Source organism: Taurulus bubalis (assembly GCF_910589615.1).
Source record: "Taurulus bubalis genome assembly, chromosome: 3".
NCBI lineage: Eukaryota > Metazoa > Chordata > Actinopteri > Perciformes > Cottidae > Taurulus > Taurulus bubalis.
The window spans coordinates 43,437,499-43,457,523 of record NC_136591.1 but is presented as its reverse complement, the minus strand read 5'-3'; the positions used below and the strand labels follow the sequence as shown (position 1 = coordinate 43,457,523).

The 20,025-nt window shown below is 45.3% G+C and overlaps 1 protein-coding gene across 1 annotated transcript; it reads right to left on the bottom strand.

Moving 5' to 3' along the window:
- Positions 1–7,894: 7,894 nt before the first annotated feature.
- Positions 7,895–16,510, bottom strand: eif4e2rs1 (eukaryotic translation initiation factor 4E family member 2 related sequence 1). Its single transcript, XM_079215480.1, has 7 exons — positions 16,374–16,510; positions 14,070–14,160; positions 13,371–13,505; positions 12,835–12,939; positions 9,540–9,692; positions 8,256–8,392; positions 7,895–7,993 (listed from the first exon to the last, which is right to left on the bottom strand). Exons 1-7 carry the CDS (start codon positions 16,388–16,390, stop codon positions 7,954–7,956), a joined length of 678 nt encoding a protein of 225 aa, XP_079071606.1. The 5' UTR covers positions 16,391–16,510; the 3' UTR covers positions 7,895–7,953.
- Between the last annotated feature and the right edge of the window lie 3,515 nt (positions 16,511–20,025).

The window sequence follows — 20,025 nt, the reverse complement described above, 5'->3', positions numbered from 1 at the left end:
GTAGGTATAAAACTACACCCAACATAGTAACTAACAAACTATACACCGTGTGCACATCACACATTAAACATTAAACATCAAATACGACCCCCCCAAACCACCGATAGGCAAACAATACTATCATTAACACACACACAGTATTTACCTTTGACTCAAAGCTTCATCAGTCCAAACAAAATGTTTTCAATCGATAAAGAAAATTCCTTCAGACGAACGCTGAACTGCAGAAAGAGCTGATGTCAGGTCGAATGATAGAGAGAGAGAGAGAGAGAGAGAGAGAGAGAGAGAGAGAGAGAGAGAGAGAGAGAGAGAAAGAGAGAGACATTGCAGAGGCTTTAGTTTAATCTTGTTTAGCGTTCAGGAGGAAGTTTGGCTTCAGTTAAGTCTGTAATGAGAGGATGAGTTACTGTGTGTGTGTGTGTGTGTGTGTGTGTGTGTGTGTGTGTGTGTGTGTGTGTGTGTGTGTGTGTGTGTGTGTGTGTGTGTGTGTGTGCGTGTGTGGAAGTCTGGCCTTCTTACCTGTTGAATCTCTCTGAGGTCAAACTTAACGTTTCCTGACTGATGACGTCATCACCCTCTCTCCTGACTTACCTGAGACGGTCCACCTGTGTACAGGTAAGTCAAAGTCCATTACATTACTCACAGAACCACCATCTTACCTGTGAGTTGTTTCCCTCTCATGGCCAGCAACATGTTAGATGGTCTTTGCTTCACCGACCAGAGGGTCCGGGACACAGAAAGAGACATTCTTTAGATGTGGGTCAACTAAAACTACAGAAAGGGAGTGAACTGTGTAACTTCTCCACTAGCTACGAGCTATTGTTTATTGATAGCTCTCCCCAGTATTGATCTGTTAGCTAAAGAGATAAGTTAGAACCAGCAAACATTGTTATGTTAGCAACACTAACTTCATAATAAAGTTATTAATATTACATTTGGCCACAAAGCAGCTGAGTCCATGCCAATAAAGAGCAAACATATGTTAACGACCAGCAGAAACTCGTCTTCACTCCTAAATCAGTTCCAGTGTGTCACTGTACTGCCGTGTTTTACAGTTACAGTGTTTGATAGCGCTTATACTTAGGACTGGTTCAGGCTTATAGTTGAATGAATGAATGAATGAATATATACTTTATTAATCCCCAAGGGGATATTTTTTTGTCGTCATCAGTAGCGCCTTACCACTTGAAATACAAACATACAAGATAAAAGATAAAAATATATAAAGAAGCAACAGGGATGAGAGATATATACAAATTAGAATAAAGTAATATACATATATATATATTTATATATTTAAATATACACAATAAAATAGAATAGAATACAACTAACTGGAATGAAATATATTTATATTTACAGCTGAAGAGTGTATTCATTAATTAAGTAAATAAGTAAACTAGATAAACAGATAGTGCAAAGTGCAAAATGCAAAATATATATGGTACAGTGATGAACTAATCCACGGAGGAACTAGCAAGCGGTGACTTGTTGTAAAGCCGTATAGCTGTCGGCAGGAATGTTCTCCTGTAACGGTCCTTCTTGCAGCGGAGCGTGAGGAATCTCTTAGAGAAAGTGCTCCTCTGGCCCTGCAGCAGGTGGTGGAGAGGGTGGTCCAGGTTGTCCAATATGGACAAAAGTTTCTTCAGCGTCCTCCTCTCCACCACCTGCTCCAGAAACTCCTGCTTGCAGCCGATGATGGAGCCGGCCTTCTTAACTAGCTTGTTAAGTCTATTGGTGTCACCGGCTCCAATGCTGCTCCCCCAGCAGACAATAGCGATGTACAGGGCGCTGTAGTTAGGGCTGGTTCAGGCTTATAGTTAGGGCTGTTTCAGGCTTATAGTTAGGTCTGGCTCAGGTTTGCCCTGGTCCAGACCCTAGATATGCTGCTATAGGCCTAGACTGCTGGGGGACATCTGAGGACATACACTGAGCTCCTCTCTCCTCTTCTCTTCCTCTTTCACTCCTCCCCTCATCTTCTCCTCTTCTTTCTCTCCTTCTGGATAAATGATTGTCTCTTCAATGCACATTACTAACTCTACTTTATTTTTCCATGGATTCATGGCTGCCTGGAATCGGTCTTGCCTGCTGTCATGGCCCTGCTGATGGAACCGGTCCTGCCTGCTGTCATGGCCCTGCTGATGGAACCGGTCCTGCCTGCTGTCATGGCCCTGCTGATGGAACCAGCTTGGAACCGGTCCTGCCTCCTGTCATGGCCCTGCTGATGCCCTCCCTCCGTCCTCTCTACCTCCTTCTGCTTTATGAAACGTGGTTATCTGGATCATTCATATTCATTAAATGTGCTGTAACTCCGCTACGCTATTCATTCTGGCCACATAACATCTATTGCTTCTGTCCATCCGGGGGGAGGGATCCTCCTCTGTTGCTCTCCTGAAGGGTTCTTCCCCTTTTTTCCCTGTGAAAGGGTTTTTACTATCTTTATTGGGGGAGTTTTTCCTGATCCGATGTGAGGTCCCGGGACAGGATGTCATGTTACAGATTGTAAAGCCCTCCGAGGCAAACTTGTATTTGTGATGTTGGGCTATATAAAATAAACTGAATTCAATTCAATTGTTTAAGTTCTACAGTGTTAGAGTTCTACAGTGTTTAAGTTCTACAGTGTTAGAGTTATGCAGTATTTAAGTTCTACAGTATTAGAGTTCTGCAGTGTTTAAGTTCTACAGTGTTAGAGTTCTACAGTGTTTAAGAGTTTTGCAGTGTTTAAGTTCTACAGTGTTAGAGTTTTGCAGTGTTTAAGAGTTTTGCAGTGTTTAAGTTCTACAGTGTTAGAGTTCTGCAGTGTTTAAGTTCTACAGTGTTAGAGTTTTGCAGTGTTTAAGAGTTTTACAGTGTTTAAGTTCTACAGTGTTAGAGTTATGCAGTGTGTAAGTTATAGTGTTAGAGTTCTACAGTGTTTAAGTTCTACAGTGTTAGAGTTATGCAGTATTTAAGTTCTACAGTGTTAGAGTTTTGCAGTGTTTAAGTTCTAGTGTTAGAGTTCTACAGTGTTTAAGTTCTACAGTGTTAGAGTTCTGCAGTGTTTAAGTTCTACAGTGTTAGAGTTTTGCAGTGTTTAAGAGTTCTGCAGTGTTTAAATTCTAGTGTTAGAGTTCTACAGTGTTTAAATTCTACAGTGTTCGAGTTCTGCAGTGTTTAAGTTCTACAGTGTTAGAGTTTTGCAGTGTTTAAGTTCTACAGTGTTAGAGTTCTGCAGTGTTTAAGTTCTACAGTGTTAGAGTTCTTCAGTGTTTAAGTTCTACAGTGTTTAAGTTCTACAGTGTTCGAGTTCTGCAGTGTTTAAGTTCTACAGTGTTTAAGTTCTCCAGTGTTAGAGTTCTACAGTGTTTAAGTTCTAGTGTTTAAGTTCTACAGTGTTCGAGTTCTGCAGTGTTTAAGTTCTACAGTGTTCGAGTTCTGCAGTGTTTAAGTTCTACAGTGTTTAAGTTCTCCAGTGTTAGAGTTCTACAGTGTTTAAGTTCTAGTGTTTAAGTTCTACAGTGTTCGAGTTCTGCAGTGTTTAAGTTCTACAGTGTTCGAGTTCTGCAGTGTTTAAGTTCTACAGTGTTTAAGTTCTCCAGTGTTAGAGTTCTTCAGTGTTAGAGTTCTACAGTGTTTAAGAGTTCTGCAGTGTTAGAGTTCTACAGTGTTAGAGTTCTTCAGTGTTAGAGTTCTACAGTGTTTAAGAGTTCTGCAGTGTTCGAGTTCTGCAGTGTTTAACTTCTGCAGTGTTTAAGTTCTACAGTGTTTTATAGTTCTACAGTGTTTATAGTTATTTCATAGTTCTACAGTGTTTTATAGTTCTACAGTGTTTAAGTTCTACAGTGTTTCATAGTTCGACAGTGTTTGAGAGTTCTACATTGTGTTATAGTTCTACAGTGTTTTATAGTTCTACAGTGTTTCATAGTTCTGCAGTGTTTTATAGTTCTGCAGTGTTTAAGTTCTACAGTGTTAGAGTTTTGCAGTGTTTAAGAGTTCTGCAGTGTTTAAGTTCTAGTGTTAGAGTTCTACAGTGTTTAAGTTCTACAGTGTTCGAGTTCTGCAGTGTTTAAGTTCTACAGTGTTAGAGTCCTGCAGTGTTTAAGTTCTACAGTGTTAGAGTCCTGCAGTGTTTAAGAGTTCTGCAGTGTTTAAGTTCTACAGTGTTAGAGTTTTGCAGTGTTTATGAGTTCTGCAGTGTTTAAATTCTAGTGTTAGAGTTCTACAGTGTTTAAATTCTACAGTGTTCGAGTTCTGCAGTGTTTAAGTTCTACAGTGTTCGAGTTCTGCAGTGTTTAAGTTCTACAGTGTTAGAGTTTTGCAGTGTTTAAGAGTTCTGCAGTGTGTTAGAGTTCTGCAGTGTTTTAGAGTTATGCAGCATGTCACTGTATTGCAGTGTTGTGTCAACGTGTTGTAGTGTTTCATAGTTCTAGTGTTTTAGAGTTCTGCAGCGTGTCACTGTATTGCAGTGTTGTCACTGTGCTGCAGTGTTTTATAGTGTTGCACTGTGTGCTTATCAGTTCTGTTGGTGGAGGCTGATCTGTTAATCCTGATCTGGATTAGGTCCATCCTCAGAGATCACAGTTCCCAGCTGGTCTGGAGCCAGGAATAGAGGCATGATTAGACATGCACTAACCTGCATGAAAAAAGAGCCAGGAATGGGTCTGTATCCTCTGACAGTTGAAGGCGGTGCCAGCTGGGTCAAAGTCCTGCTCTGATGGAAAAGTAATGAGTCATAGTCAGAAGACGTGCCTGGCTCAACGGCCCTCTGACCAGTCAGAACCAAACATGAACACAGAATGTTACTCTGTTTTGATGGAGGTAATTGTTGTTTCCTCCTTGGTTAAGTGATCACAGGAAGTTCTTATGAATCCATGTTGAGTAAAAGGTGTTTGGACCTTTTCAAGAGTCAGGGTGTGTAACCTGTACCTAACCCTAAACCTATCGAAACTCATGTTTCTTCTTCTTCTACTTTAATTGCCTTTTGGAGGCTTTATCGTATCCCAAAACTCCCCAAATGCGGGTATGAAGAAATGTCTCTTTAGCGCCTCCTACTGTTCTTGTTCCACTTGAAAGCCCACACTTATCACCCCTTATGACCGATTGGTTTGAAATTGAACACACTTCAGTCTGCTCTACAAAAAAAGTCAACCAGAACACTAAGCTCCACCTACTTGGATTTTCCACCATTTTTTATTTTGTGAAGAACACATTCTTGCCAACTCCTTGTAAATGCTGGGTCCGATTATTACAAAGTTCTCTGTGGATCATTATTGGATCAATATCATCAAAAGATTTTCAAAAGCCTGTTGATATCTCATTGTGTTTAGAAGATAAGGACCAATACACTTCTTAGGGCAGGGGTCGGGAACCCGTGGCTCTGGAGCCGCATGCGGCTCTTAAGCCCCTGTGTTGCGACTCCCTGAGACTTTGACAAAAAACAAAACAAAGAAAGGTGGACAATCTTTCAAAGCGAAAACTCTTATCTAATGCCGTGTTCACACCGGACGCGACACGAATTTGCGGCGCCGCGTCCACCGCGGAAGTTTACTCGCGCGAGTAGAAAGAGGGTGTTCACACCAAACGCGAATTTGCGGCGCGACCAAAGGGGCGTGGCTTAGCTCTGTTGCTTGCCTCTGTGAGAGACAAGCGACGAAGCTTTCATTTCCGCTATCGACCATGGAATAAATAACCACTAGTTCTGCTTTATACTTGTTGTGGAAGTCCCAAACACGTCGGAACATGAAACGCCGTCGTATTTGGGTTCAAAAGATCATCCGTAGCCGCACACAGCTCGGTGAATTTCCCCGACTCATCCAGGAACTGCGTCTCGCGTATCTCCGTAAAACGATACCGATTATGCCATCCACCATTGAAATAACCACCAGTTCTGCTTTATACTTGTTGTGTAAACTCCACATATGTCGGAACATCAAACTCCATGGTGTCTGGGTTCATACTATTATCCGTAGTCCCACAACAGCGTCTCAATGAAGCCGCTGTCAGCGCTGGTTCAGGCGGAGCAGCAGCAGATTCATTCAGAAACGGGGAGACGGCGGTGGTGACGGGCAGAGCTTCTCAACGCTGATTCTCAACGCTGATTCTCAACGCTGATTGGCTGCCGCAACTTTGCGTCACGCGATTTCTCCGCCAGAGTTGGGAGAATTCAACAAACGCGAATTCGCGCCGCGTCCTTCGCTTTGTTCGCCCCAGGTCAAACGTTCTGTTCGCGCCGCCTCCAACGCGTCTATCTCGCCGCACATTCGCCAATTCGCAAATTCGCGCCGCAGCGCGTCTGTGGATTGACTTTACATGTAAACTGGTCGCGCCGCAAATTCGCGTCGCGTCCGGTGTGAACACGGCATTAGAGTTTGTGGTGATACTATGTCACTGAAAATAAAATAAATGTTTAAATATATTTAACTAAAATGTGCGTCACATCCTATCACGTCGCTGTCAAGCCTCTTTCCCTGCAGGTGGCTCATCATGATATAGAATTTTTACTGAGTAAAGTAGATATACTTTCAAGAAGTGGATCACGTCTCCAAACTTGACTCCTGCTGCTGGTTGTGTGGCAGCTCATGAGACACTGAGGCGCCTGCTAGTAAAGACGGATTTGTCCTCGGGACAAACTCCTCCGTGTTTGGTGCTCTAGTCTAAAACTACGCCGTAGTGAGGACGCTCAGTGTACACAGCAAAAGATATGCGTTTTAAAATGGAAACGTAGTTGACAACATGCAAATTGTATGGAGGATAGGGTTCAAACCTGTTACAATGTGGTTGAAGGACGAATACTCTACCACATGAGCAACACATGTAAGCAGGACTCAAGACAAGCATAGTTGACGTCAATGTAGGCCGACACATGACAGTGTATTTTTTTAGCAAATAGCAATACAATGTCAAAAATTGTCTTTATTCTTTACATTGTATTGCTATTTTGCTTTTGCGGCTCCAGAAAAATTGTATTTGGTAGAAAATAGGACAAAAAGGAATAGGAAAGGTTGCTGACCCCTGTCTTAGGAGCCTGGCTTAATACGTCAATAGGCATAATTTACAAATCACTTAGCCTATCATCACCAGATTTGTTGGATATACCCACATCACAACCCTTAACATACCCAAATGTGTTCATAATATTCAAACACTAGGGGGCGCTGCAGGTTAACCGCTCAATATCTGCATTCTTGGCCTATTGTCATCGTTTTGAGTATGCCGCTGCTCCACACATGAAATATCGTTTAACTCGTTCCAGGTCGCGTCAACCGGGTACAGCAAGTGAAGGTGCCAGGGCTCGATCAATGCTGCTTGAGGCTTTAATTAGTCTTGTATCTTTAGAACTGTACTGACTTAGTTGGTGTATTTTTAACACTTAAGTGATGATGTACGACAACGTAAAATACTGAAGATGTACTTATATTATAAGATGGGAAAAGATAAAATGAGAAATTAACAGAAAATATATTTTCATTTGAACAAATAAAACAAAAACACAAACACATTTAGTCTGATCAAACTCTGCAGGCCACCACTCACTGTACTAGTTTCACTGTGCTGGTTTCACTGTACTGGTTTCACTGTGCTGGTTTCACTGTACTAGTTTCACTGTGCTGGTTTCACTGTACTGGTTATACTGTACTAGTTTCACTGTACTGGTTATACTGTACTAGTTTCACTGTGCTGGTTTCACTGTACTGGTTATACTGTACTGGTTATACTGTACTAGTTTCACTGTACTAGTTTCACTGTGCTGGTTTCACTGTACTGGTTTCACTGTACTAGTTTCACTGTGCTGGTTATACTGTTTTAATGTACAATTCAGTATCAAATGAGAAGATAATGCTGATCACTAATCAATCAATAAAACAGTGCAACTTCAGTCAGTCAGTTTATTGGTCCGCGTTACACTCACACACACACACACACACACACACACACACACACACACACACACACACACACACACACACACACACTTCAGAGAGAGATCTTGGTGTTTCTGAAGCTCGAGTTGTCCCTGAAACACAGAGAGTGAGTAAGTTAACACAGTCTGGGTTAGGTTTTTACTTCTGAAACTGGTTCTTCAGTTCTTTGTAGATTAGGATACAGGGTCCTGATGGCATACAGGGTCCTGATGGGATACCCACAACTATCTGTGTCGTTGTGGGTCTTGTACTCCATGATGATATTTTACAGTAGTAGTCATAGTAGTACCTGAGACTGTCGTTGTGGGTCTTGTACTCCATGATGATATTTTACAGTAGTAGTCATAGTAGTACCTGAGACTGTCGTTGTGGGTCTTGTACTCCATGATCGTGTTGGCTGGAAGGTTCAGAACTCGTCTCAGAGTGTCTCTGATTCTGGATGTGGTCGTTTGGTCGTTGGACGTTCTGTTCCAGATGGACAAGATGTCCTCCTGATAGAGACAGACAGGTAGACAGGTGGACAGGCCGGGTCTCAGATTTATTTAGTTGCCTGAACCAGGTCTGACTTTTAAGGACTAAACCTTCTTTACAGTTAATCATGAATCCTGTATTTCACTGATGAATGAAACATGCCGCAGAGTGTCATCGAGTGTAGTGTATCGAGAACACAGCTCCACAGACCCTAACCCTGCTGTAGTGAAGCTGCAGTGGATATGGTATAGGGTTAGGGTTAGTGCTGCAGGGTGTTAGTCCTGTAGGGTGTTAGTCCTGTAGGGTGTTAGTCCTGTAGGGTGTTAGTCCTGTAGGGTGTTAGTCCTGTAGGGTGTTAGTCCTGTAGGGTTAGGGTTAGTGCTGTAGGGTGTTAGTCCTGTAGGGTGTTAGTCCTGTAGGGTGTTAGTGCTGTAGGGTGTTAGTGCTGTAGGGTGTTAGTCTGTTAGTCCTGTAGGGTGTTAGTCCGGTAGGGTTGGGGCTAGTCCTGTAGGGTGTTAGTCCTGTAGGGTGTTAGTCCTGTAGGGTTAGGGTTAGTGCTGTAGGGTGTTAGTCCTGTAGGGTGTTAGTCCTGTAGGGTGTTAGTCTGTTAGTCCTGTAGGGTGTTAGTCCTGTAGGGTGTTAGTCTGTTAGTCCTGTAGGGTGTTAGTCCTGTAGGGTGTTAGTCTGTTAGTCCTGTAGGGTGTTAGTCCGGTAGGGTTGGGGCTAGTCCTGTAGGGTGTTAGTCCTGTAGGGTGTTAGTCTTGTAGGGTGTTAGTCCTGTAGGGTTAGGGTTAGTGCTGTAGGGTGTTAGTCCTGTAGGGTGTTAGTCCTGTAGGGTGTTAGTGCTGTAGGGTGTTAGTCCTGTAGGGTTAGGGTTGTGTTAGTCCTGTAGGGTGTTAGTCTGTTAGTCCTGTAGGGTGTTAGTCCGGTAGGGTTGGGTTAGTCCTGTAGGGTGGTAGTCTGGCAGGGTGGTAGTCCTGTAGGGTTAGGGTTAGTCCGGTAGGGTTGGGTTAGTCCTGTAGGGTGGTAGTCTGGCAGGGTGGTAGTCCTGTAGGGTTAGGGTTAGTCCGGTAGGGGGTTAGTCCGGCAGGGTGGTAGTCCAGCAGGGTGGTAGTCCGGCAGGGTTAGGGTTTCACTGTGGTTTTACCACTGGTACTACAGGAGTACCTGGAAGCGTATGGAGACCACGGCTCCACAGATCTCTTCTCCCACCATGAACTGCTCTCCCAGCATAGCCAGTATGATGTTCTCCCAGAATCGACTGGCTAAACCTTTACGGAGACGAATGATCCACTTCCCCCCCAGGCGGTTGGAATCATCCTGGGGACAGACAGATGGGAGACAGGTGAGTGAGACAGGTGAGTGAGACAGAGACAGGTGAGACAGAGACAGGTGAGTAAGACAGAGACAGGTGAGACAGAGACACAGACATGTGAGACAGAGACAGGCGGGACAAAACACAACAATATGCGAACAGTAGAAGTTAAACATTAATAGTAAAACTTGAGTATAATAATACATTTGTAATATATTAACAGTGCATCTACAATATTTTAACAGTATGAGAACAATACATTGACAGTATAAACTATATCAGTATGACTACACTATATTGGCATTAGAAGTAAATAATAATACATTAAATTTGGAAGCGCCTTTCAAGGCACCCAAGGTCACCTTACAATTACAATAAAATAATACAGGGTAAAAGATAAGCATAAAAGATATAAACAACAGTAAAACAGAGCATCAAAATAAAAACAAGTAAGTGGGGGCTAGACTGTGGAGAGCTTTATAGGTGAGGAGAAGGTTTTTGTAGTCGATGCCGTATTGTACAGGGAGCCAGTGAAGTTGGATGAGTACAGGAGTGATGTGGGCCGATGCTTTGGTACAGGTGATGATCCGGGCGGCTGAGTTCTGAATGATTTGCAGTCTGTTGATTGGAGTTGGATGGGGAGTCCGGTGAGGAGCGCATCGCAGTAGTCGATGCGGGATGTGACAAATGAGTGGACCAGGATTTCGGTGCTGGACTGGGTCAGTGATGGGCGGAGTCTGGAGATGTTGTGGAGGTGGAAAAATGCAGTCTGGGTGATGTTTTGAATATGGGGTGCAAATGAAAGGGTGCTGTCCAGAATGACGCCGAGGCTCTTGACTTGGGGGGACAAGGGTACAGAGAATCCGTCGATGATGATGGGTGGAGCTGGGGTGTGTAGGGATTTGGTGATGATGGATTTGGAGCCGATGAGCAGGGCCTCAGTTTTATTGCCGTTTAGCTTTAGGAAGTTCCTGCTTATCCAGCTCCGGATGTCATCAAAGCAGGTGGTGAGGGAGGTAGGAAGGATGGCAGCTGTCGGTTTAGAGGAGATGTAGACCTGTGTGTCATCGGCGTAGCAGTGAAAATAGATCCCATGGTGACAGAGGAGTGTGCCCAGGGGGAGGAGGTAAATGGTGAAAAGAAGGGGACCCAAGACTGACCCCTGGGGCACTCCCAGTGAAACACCCGAAACACCCAGACTTGTGGTTCCTTAGTTGCACGAATTGTTGGCGGTCAGTGAGATATGATTTGAACCAAGAAAGTGCAGCGCCAGTGATTCCAATGTCAGCCAGGCGGTCCAGGAGCAGAGAGTGCGAGATGGTATCAAATGCTGCGCTGAGGTCGAGGAGGATGAGAATTGTAAGGAGTCCGGAGTCTGCTGCATGGAGGAGGTCGTTGGTGATTTTGACCAGGGCTGTTTCAGTGCTATGTTTTGGACGGAAGCCAGATTGGAATGGTTCATGGAGGTTGTTTATGTCAAGGTGGGACTGTAATTGTGCGGCAACCACCCTTTCAAGTGTTTTAGAGATGGAGTGGAGGTTGGAGATGGGCCGGTAATTGTTGAGGACAGCCGGGTCAGCACCGGGTTTTTTCAGGATAGGTGTGATGGCAGCCAGTTTGAGAGTGGGGGGTACAGTACCAGTGGTGAGAGAGGAGTTAATTATGTTGGTGATCATGGGGGAAATGGATGGCAGACAGGCTTTGACAAGGGAGGTGGGAAGAGGATCGAGCTGACAGGTGGTGGTTTTGGCTTCATGGATGAGTTCCGAGATGGTGTGTTCTGATACTGAGGTGAAGTCGGAGAGGAAGCTGATGAGAGGTAGGCCAGTGGTGATCATCCAGGGTGGATTGTTTGAGGAGGTACAAGATAAGGCCAGTTGTTGGTGAATGGTGTTGATTTTAGAGCTGAAGAAGTCCAGGAAGGCAGTGCACTGTTCAGTGGAGATATCTGGAGGGAGGGTTTTAGGAGGCTGAAGTAAGTGGCTGACTGTTCAGAAGAGGACTCTGCTGTTGCCTGTACCAGTGTTGATTAGGTTGGAATAGTGTGAAGATTTAGCAGTGGTGAGGGCTTTCTAACTACTATATACTAACAGTACAACTACTATATATTAACAGTAAATGGGGCGGCTGTAGCTCATGGGTCGAGTGGTTGCTCTGAAACAACAAGGTAGCGGTTGTGTCTCTGGTCTCCTCATAGTTCACATGTTGAAGTGTCCTTGACGTGTCCTTGAGTGTCTCCGTCACTCTTCTGCCAATCCGGTTTACAGCTTCGGGGGGGGGGGCGGACAGACAGACGGACATACTACATAGTGGTACCTCACAGTACTACAAAGTAATACCTCATAGTACTAGTTACTAGTAAATATCTTATTGTGGAAAACAATTAGCTGAACTCTGTAAAAAGTAGACAAAAGATCGGAACTAACAGGAACTATTTTTTTCTGTGACTTCCTGTGTTTACTTTGAAGGCAGCCTAAAACTGTCTGACATGATCGCAGTTTATTGTCAACGCCTCCTGCTGCGGCCGCTGCTCTCTCTGGACTCAGGCGCAGCTCTAACGAACGAGCCGTGTCACTGCGGTTGCGCATGCAGGCGCTCCACACGCGCATCGGGCTGTTTTGCCCAGCGCGTTTTTGCCAAGGCATTTTTGAAGCGGCTGCACTTTTAAAAGTCGAGTCTGGTGTGATCGCGTTGATAGCTTAAACTAGTGATAGCTTAAAGCAGCAAATCCCATTGTGAAAAGCACGCGATTTTTCGCCTCTCTCTGTCCGCTGTGTCTCACCTGTGTGCATCGCATCGGGGAGGAACTCGGCCGTGTGCGACACTGAGCAGAGAAGTAGACGCGATCATGTATCTACAAGCTGTCGTGTAGATACGATCAATAAAATACGGCCGTTTAGTTTGTTTAATAACCTGTTTAATGACCTGTTCTATAGGAAAGAGAACCTTAAATGACTTCGTTATAAAAAAAAATACAGGGCGGCGGCGGGTTTTTTCAGGGGGGCGCCCCGCACCCCGCCCCCCTATTATAACGGTAGGGGAAACACTGGTATTATAACAGTAATACTGCAGTATTAGCACAGTATTTTAAAAGTGTTAGTACAGTATTACTGTATTATTACTAAAGTAGACAAAGAGTGTTGTTACCTCCCACATGGGTTTGATTCCCTCCTTGAACAGGTGGAAGTCACTGTGTCCACTCAGGTCACCTGGTCTGACTAGGTGACTGTAAAACCTCCAGAACTGCTCCACCTGAACACAGACAAGTATTGATCCGTCTTATTAAAGAAGCTGAAAACCCACAAACGTTTACCTGAACAATTCATTTTTAAATGTGTCTTTGTGTGCAAGTGTGTAAGCGTGTAAGTGTGTAAACATGTGTGTAAGCATGTAGCTCAAGCATGTAAGCATGGGCGGCTGTAGCTCAGGGGGATGAGTGGTCGTCCCGCAACCACAAGGTACCCGGCTCGATCCCCAGTCCCCCCACAGCTCACATGTCGAAGTGTCCCCGAGCAAGACACTGAACCCCTAGCTGCTCCCCGGGCGCCTCTCATGGCAGAGCACCGCTCCCCAACCAGGGATGGGTCAAATGCAGAGAAGAATTTCCCCAAGGGGATTAATAAAGGATACTTTCTTTTCTTTCTTTCTTCTAAGTAAGCGTGTAAGCGTGTAAGCATTCGTACCGACGCCACGCTGCCGATCTGTCGGATGTTTTGTTCGTAACTCTGAGAACTCGCAGGACGACTCGGAGTTCTTCTGCTGTACCAGAAGGTGTAGTTATACTGGAGGGGGTGTTCACCTACACCTGGACAAACCGTCTGCAGAGAGACAGACAGGTTAGTGTTCGGGTGATTGACAGACAGGTTAGTGTTCAGCTGAGACAGACAGGTTAGTGCTCAGGTGAGACAGACAGGTTAGTGTTCAGGTGAGAGACAGACAGGTTAGTGTTCAGGTGAGAGACAGACAGGTTAGTGCTCAGGTGAGACAGACAGGTTAGTGTTCAGGTGAGACAGACTGGTTAGTGTTCAGGTGAGAGACAGACAGGTTAGTGTTCAGGTGAGACAGACAGGTTAGTGTTCAGGTTAGTGTTCAGGTGAGACAGACAGGTTAGTGTTCAGGTGAGAGACAGACAGGTTAGTGTTCAGGTGAGAGACAGACAGGTTAGTGTTCAGGTGAGAGACAGACAGGTTAGTGTTCAGGTGAGAGACAGACAGGTTAGTGTTCAGGTGAGAGACAGATGGTTAGTGTTCAGGTGAGACAGACAGGTTAGTGTTCAGGTGAGAGACAGACAGGTTAGTGTTCAGGTGAGAGACAGACAGGTTAGTGTTCAGGTGAGACAGACAGGTTAGTGTTCAGGTGAGAGACAGACGGGTTAGTCTCACCTTGCGTCGGTTGTTGTTGTTGTTATTGTTGGTCCCGTCACTGTTGTCATGGTGACACTCTGTCTCTTCCTGGTCCTCCTCGTCTCTTGAACTGAAACACAAACAGGGAAGCAATAAATAATACATTTTGGGGGCGGCTGTAGCTCAGGGGGATGAGCGGTCCCGAAACCGCAAGGTACCCGGTTCGATCCCCAGTCCCCCATAGCTCACATGTCGAAGCGTCCCTCGAGGCTGCTCCCCGGGCGCCTCTCAGGGCTGCACACTGCTCCCTAACCAGGGATGGGTCAAATGCAGAGAAGAATTTCCCCAAGGGGACTAATAAAGTGCCTGTTTCTTTATTTTCTTTCTTTCTAACCAGCTGATCAGTAACCGGGACCAGAGAGTGTGCTGAACCATCAGGGTGTCACACTGCTCAGCCTCCCGGGGAAAGCTTATGCCAGGGTGCTGAGAGGAGGCTCCAGGGTGCTGAGAGGAGGCTCCAGGGTGCTGAGAGGAGGCTCCAGGGTGCTGAGAGGAGGCCCGAGAGAACCAGCTCTTTACCCTCAGAGACTACTGGAGGGGTCCTGTTTGCCCAACCAGTCTACATGGGCTTTGTGGACTTGGAGAAGGCTTTCGACCGGGTCCCTCGGGGGTTTTCTGGGGAGTGCTGTGGGAGTATGTGGTGCTGTGGGAGTATGTGGTGCTGTGGGAGTATGGGGTGGGGTGCTGTGGGAGTGTGGGGTGCTGTGGGAGTATGGGGTGCTGTGGGAGTATGGGGTGCTGTGGGAGTATGGGGTGGGGTGCTGTGGGAGCATGGGGTGCTGTGGGAGTAAGGGGTGGGGTGCTGTGGGAGTAAGGGGTGGGGTGCTGTGGGAGTATGGGGTGCTGTGGGAGTATGGGGTGCTGTGGGAGTATGGGATGCTGTGCGAGTATGGGATGCTGTGCGAGTATGGGGTCGGGTGCTGTGGGAGTATGGGGTGGGGTGCTGTGGGAGTATGGGGTGCTGTGGAAATATGGGGTGGGGTGGGAGTATGGGGTGCTGTGGGAGTATGGGGTGGGGTGCTGTGGGATTAGGGGGTGCTGTGGGAGTATGGGGTGGGGTGCTGTGGGAGTATGGGGTGCCGGACCGGTTGCATCGGTTCATCCGGTCTCTGTGCTGCAGTAGGAGCTGTGTTCGTATCCTGGTAATAAGTCAGACACGTTCCTGGTGGGTGTTGGCCTCCTCCAGGCTGACCTTCATCACCGGTCCTGTTCCTGACCTTCATGGACAGGATATCTAGGAGCAGCCGGGGGGCGGAGAACGTGGAGAACGTGGAGAACGTCAGGATCACCTCTCTGCTTTAGACAGAGAGGCATAAGGAGATGAGTTTCCTCTGTAGGACTCTTGGAGATAGAGTAAGGAGATGAGTTTCCTCTGTAGGGCTCAGTATTAGAGATAGAGTAAGGAGATGAGTTTCCTCTGTAGGACTCAGTATTAGAGATAGAGTAAGGAGATGAGTTTCCTCTATAGGACTCTTAGAGATAGAGTAAGGAGATGAGTTTCCTCTGTAGGACTCTTCGAGATAGAGTAAGGAGATGAGTTTCCTCTGTAGGACTCTTAGAGATAGAGTAAGGAGATGAGTTTCCTCTGTAGGACTCTTAGAGATAGAGTAAGGAGATGAGTTTCCTCTGTAGGACTCTTAGAGATAGAGTAAGGAGATGAGTTTCCTCTGTAGGACTCTTAGAGATAGAGTAAGGAGATGAGTTTCCTCTGTAGGACTCTTAGAGATAGAGTAAGGAGATGAGTTTCCTCTGTAGGACTCTTAGAGATAGAGTAAGGAGACCAGACCCCGGACTAAGCGGAAGACAATAGATTGATGGATTGATCTATTATTATATTTTTACAGTATTTATGTTGCTTGCTACGTTAAAACCAACAGGTGAGAACACACCTGTAGAAACATCTCCCCACATTGTTTATAATCGGTGATGTTTTTCAAATAATTATTATATTGTTTTATTCATTGATGTTTCCTATCATTATTATATTGTTTTATTCATTGTCGTTTCATATCATTATATTATTGTATTGTTTTATTCATTGACGTTTCATAGCATTCATCATTATAGCATTATTATTATAGCATCATAACAGGTGACTTCATTTAGAGGTCTGATGATCGATAGTTCGAGTTGATGAAAACAACAACAAACAAATATTAGATGAATAAAACAGAACTAACCTAGCTGTTAGCTGCTAGCTGTTAGCTGCGGGTTCGTACCGGGGCTTTACCGGTTATTCACCGGGGGTTTAACGCTTATTCACCGGCTGAATGTGAGTCTTACCGCTCCAGCTGGTTCATCCCTCCTCCGGTACTCTCTCTTCTCTTTATTCCCTCTTTTATTTACTTTATTATTCCACGTTATTGTCCTCTTCCTGTCTCCTCGTGCATCTGCGGATCAGCTGTTCACGGCTTCGCTCAGTGCGCATGTGCGGCAGCAGCGGACAGGAGGGGAGAAGGGACATTTTAAACTGATGATCTCTTTTTAAAGGAGACGCGACGAGTTGATGAAAACACTGACGGACAGAACAGTTTGACCTGTTGGTAAGGGTTATAATAAAAATAATAATAATAATGTAATCTAACCCTAACCCTGAATAATTAGAATAATAATAATGTAATCTAACCCTGAATTATACTAAAAATGTAATCTAACCCTAACCCTGAATAATGTTAATAATAATAATAATAATAATAATAATAATAATAATAATAATAATAATGTAATATAAAGTTCAAAGTATATATTTTTTTAAAGTCCCAAAAAAGTAATGATATAGTGTAGACACAAATAAGTAAAAGTACAGTATAACAAAAAGGCGAAGTATGTCTTTTTACAATGTGATGGATAAAAAGAACGGAAAAAACATATTTTACTGAGAAGCTAAAGTTTGCTTACATTTCTTTATGTCACATAGTGTCACCTATTCGGCTGAAATATCCTCAACATGATGAAACTGTTCATAACGGCCATCTAACATTGGATCGTGTGGTCAGTTAGAGTTAACTAAGGCCTCTGTACACCTGTCACAGGTGAGTCTGCTTCTGTACATCTGTCACAGTCTGCTTCTGTACACCTGTCACAGGTGAGTCTGCTTCTGTACACCTGTCACGGCTGAGTCTGCCTCTGTACACCTGTCACAGTCTGCTTTTGCACACCTGTCGCAGTCTGCTTCTGTACACCTGCCACAGTCTGCTCCTGTACATCTGTCGCAGGTGAGTCTGCTTCTGCACACCTGTCGCAGGTGAGTCTGCTTCTGCACACCTGTCGCAGGTGAGTCTGCTTCTGCACACCTGTCGCAGGTGAGTCTGCTTCTGCACACTTGTCGCAGGTGAGTCTGCTTCTGTACAGCTGTCACAGTCTGCTTCTGCACACCTGTCGCAGGTGAGTCTGCTCCTGTACACCTGTCACAGTCTGCTTCTGCACACCTGTCACAGTCTGCTTCTGCACACCTGTCGCAGGTGAGTCTGCTTCTGCACACCTGTCACAGGTGAGTCTGCTCCTGTACACCTGTCACAGTCTGCTCCTGTACACCTGTCACAGTCTGCTCCTGTACACCTGTCACAGTCTCCTTCTATACACCTGTCACAGTCTGCTCCTGTACACCTGTCACAGTCTCCTTCTATACACCTGTCACAGTCTGCTTCTGTACACCTGCCACAGGTGAGTATGCCTCTGTACACCTGTCACAGTCTGCTTCTGTATACCTGTCACAGGTGAGTCTGCCTCTGTGCACCTGTCACAGTCTGCTTCTGTACACCTGTCACAGTCTGCTTCTGCACACCTGTCGCAGGTGAGTCTGCTTCCGCACACCTGTCACAGGTGAGTCTGCTTCTGCACACCTGTCACAGGTGAGTCTGCTCCTGTACACCTGTCACAGTCTGCTTCTGCACACCTATCGCAGGTGAGTCTGCTTCTGCACACCTGTCACAGGTGAGTCTGCTCCTGTACACCTGTCACAGTCTGCTCCTGTACACCTGTCACAGTCTGCTCCTGTACACCTGTCACAGTCTGCTCCTGTACACCTGTCACAGTCTCCTTCTATACACCTGTCACAGTCTGCTTCTGTACACCTGCCACAGGTGAGTATGCCTCTGTACACCTGTCACAGGTGAGTCTGCCTCTGTACACCTGTCACAGTCTGCTTCTGTACACCTGCCACAGGTGAGTATGCCTCTGTACACCTGTCACAGTCTGCTTCTGTATACCTGTCACAGGTGAGTCTGCCTCTGTGCACCTGTCACAGTCTGCTTCTGTACACCTGTCACAGGTGAGTCTTGACTGAAGGTCACCAACCACACAGCATATCTGTTGAACTTTTATTTTGAAATGACATGAGAATCCATGACAGTCAGAGAATATAACATATTTGTGTCACACCTGGATCCTGCGGTGTGATGTCACACGACAGGCACTGTCCCCAGGTGAGACGTTGTAAAGTTCAGGTTAAAAACAGTTCTCCAATACCATATATGGTCGTGGGGACCTCTGATTGGCTGAATCCTCGATACATCTTGAACAAGATGTGTGTCGTCACGGTTATCTGCATCAGCTTTGGGGCGGCTGTAGCTCAGAGGGATGAGTGGTCGTCCCGCAACCACAAGGTAGTCGGCTCGATCCCCAGTCCCCCCATAGCTCACATGTCGAAGTGTCCCTGAGCAAGACACCCAACCCCCAAACTGCTCACTGGGCGCCTCTCAGGGCTGCCCACTGCTCCCTATCCAGGGATGGGTCAAATGCAGAGAAGAATTTCTCCAAGGGGATTAATAAAGGATACTTTCTTCTTTCTAGCTTGAATATCAGTCAATAATATTGATCACATGGCAAACACACCCTTAATTGTTTGTTGCTCAATTCCACATATTCAGTCACTATGGTAACCAGCACTGATGTCATAGTTACTGATGTGTGGGCAGGGCTTAGACAAACATCTGACCTGAGAAGAAGCCCGTCTGAGTCATGATGCTACGCTACACTCGTCACTGTTAGCTCATTAGCTCACAGGCTGAGCACTCGGCTAACGGAGAACACCAAGAGCTGATTGGTTCAGATTGTCGTTTAAAGACTTTGAGGCTGATCAAAGTTGATATGTTGTGAAGTGGAGATCATTCTAGAGCAGATATCACACTTAAGCCCTATTGAAATGGTTTAAACCTCCGGGGTTCACGTGAGACTTGAGTCCGAACCTTAACCCACCAAAAGATATCAGCCAGGCTGCAAAGTGCAAAGGACCCTTCATATGATTTCATATTGGCCGCTGTAAAGGAAAACCAGTCTGATATCAGTAAAGGAAAACCAGTCTGGTATCAGTAAAGGAAAACCAGTCTGGTATCAGTAAAGGAAAACCAGTCTGGTATCAGTAAAGGAAAACCAGTCTGGTATCAGTAAAGGAAAACCAGTCTGGTATCAGTAAAGGAAAACCAGTCTGGTATCAGTAAAGGAAAACCAGTCTGGTATCAGTAAAGGAAAACCAGTCTGGTATCAGTAAAGGAAAACCAGTCTGGTATCAGTAAAGGAAAACCAGTCTGGTATCAGTAAAGGAAAACCAGTCTGATATCAGTAAAGGAAAACCAGTCTGATATCAGTAAAGGAAAACCAGTCTGATATCAGTAAAGGAAAACCAGTCTGATATCAGTAAAGGAAAACCAGTCTGATATCAGGTCGCTATATAGGAAAACCTATCTTCAACAGAGTTATTATAAACGTTATCACAATGTTCTGATCCTGGGAACATGAACCAGTAGGATGGAGTCCTCGTGGTTCTGATCCTCTGAACATGAACCAGTAGGATGGAGTCCTCGTGGTCAGTCTGGTTCCCTTTGGTTGACCTCTTGACTCCGGATTGTCATCATCAACGTATTGATCAGCTATTGGAGGTTTTATTGCTCACAGTGACCAGTGTAACCTTGCTGGTTTCAATAAAGCTGGCTTCATC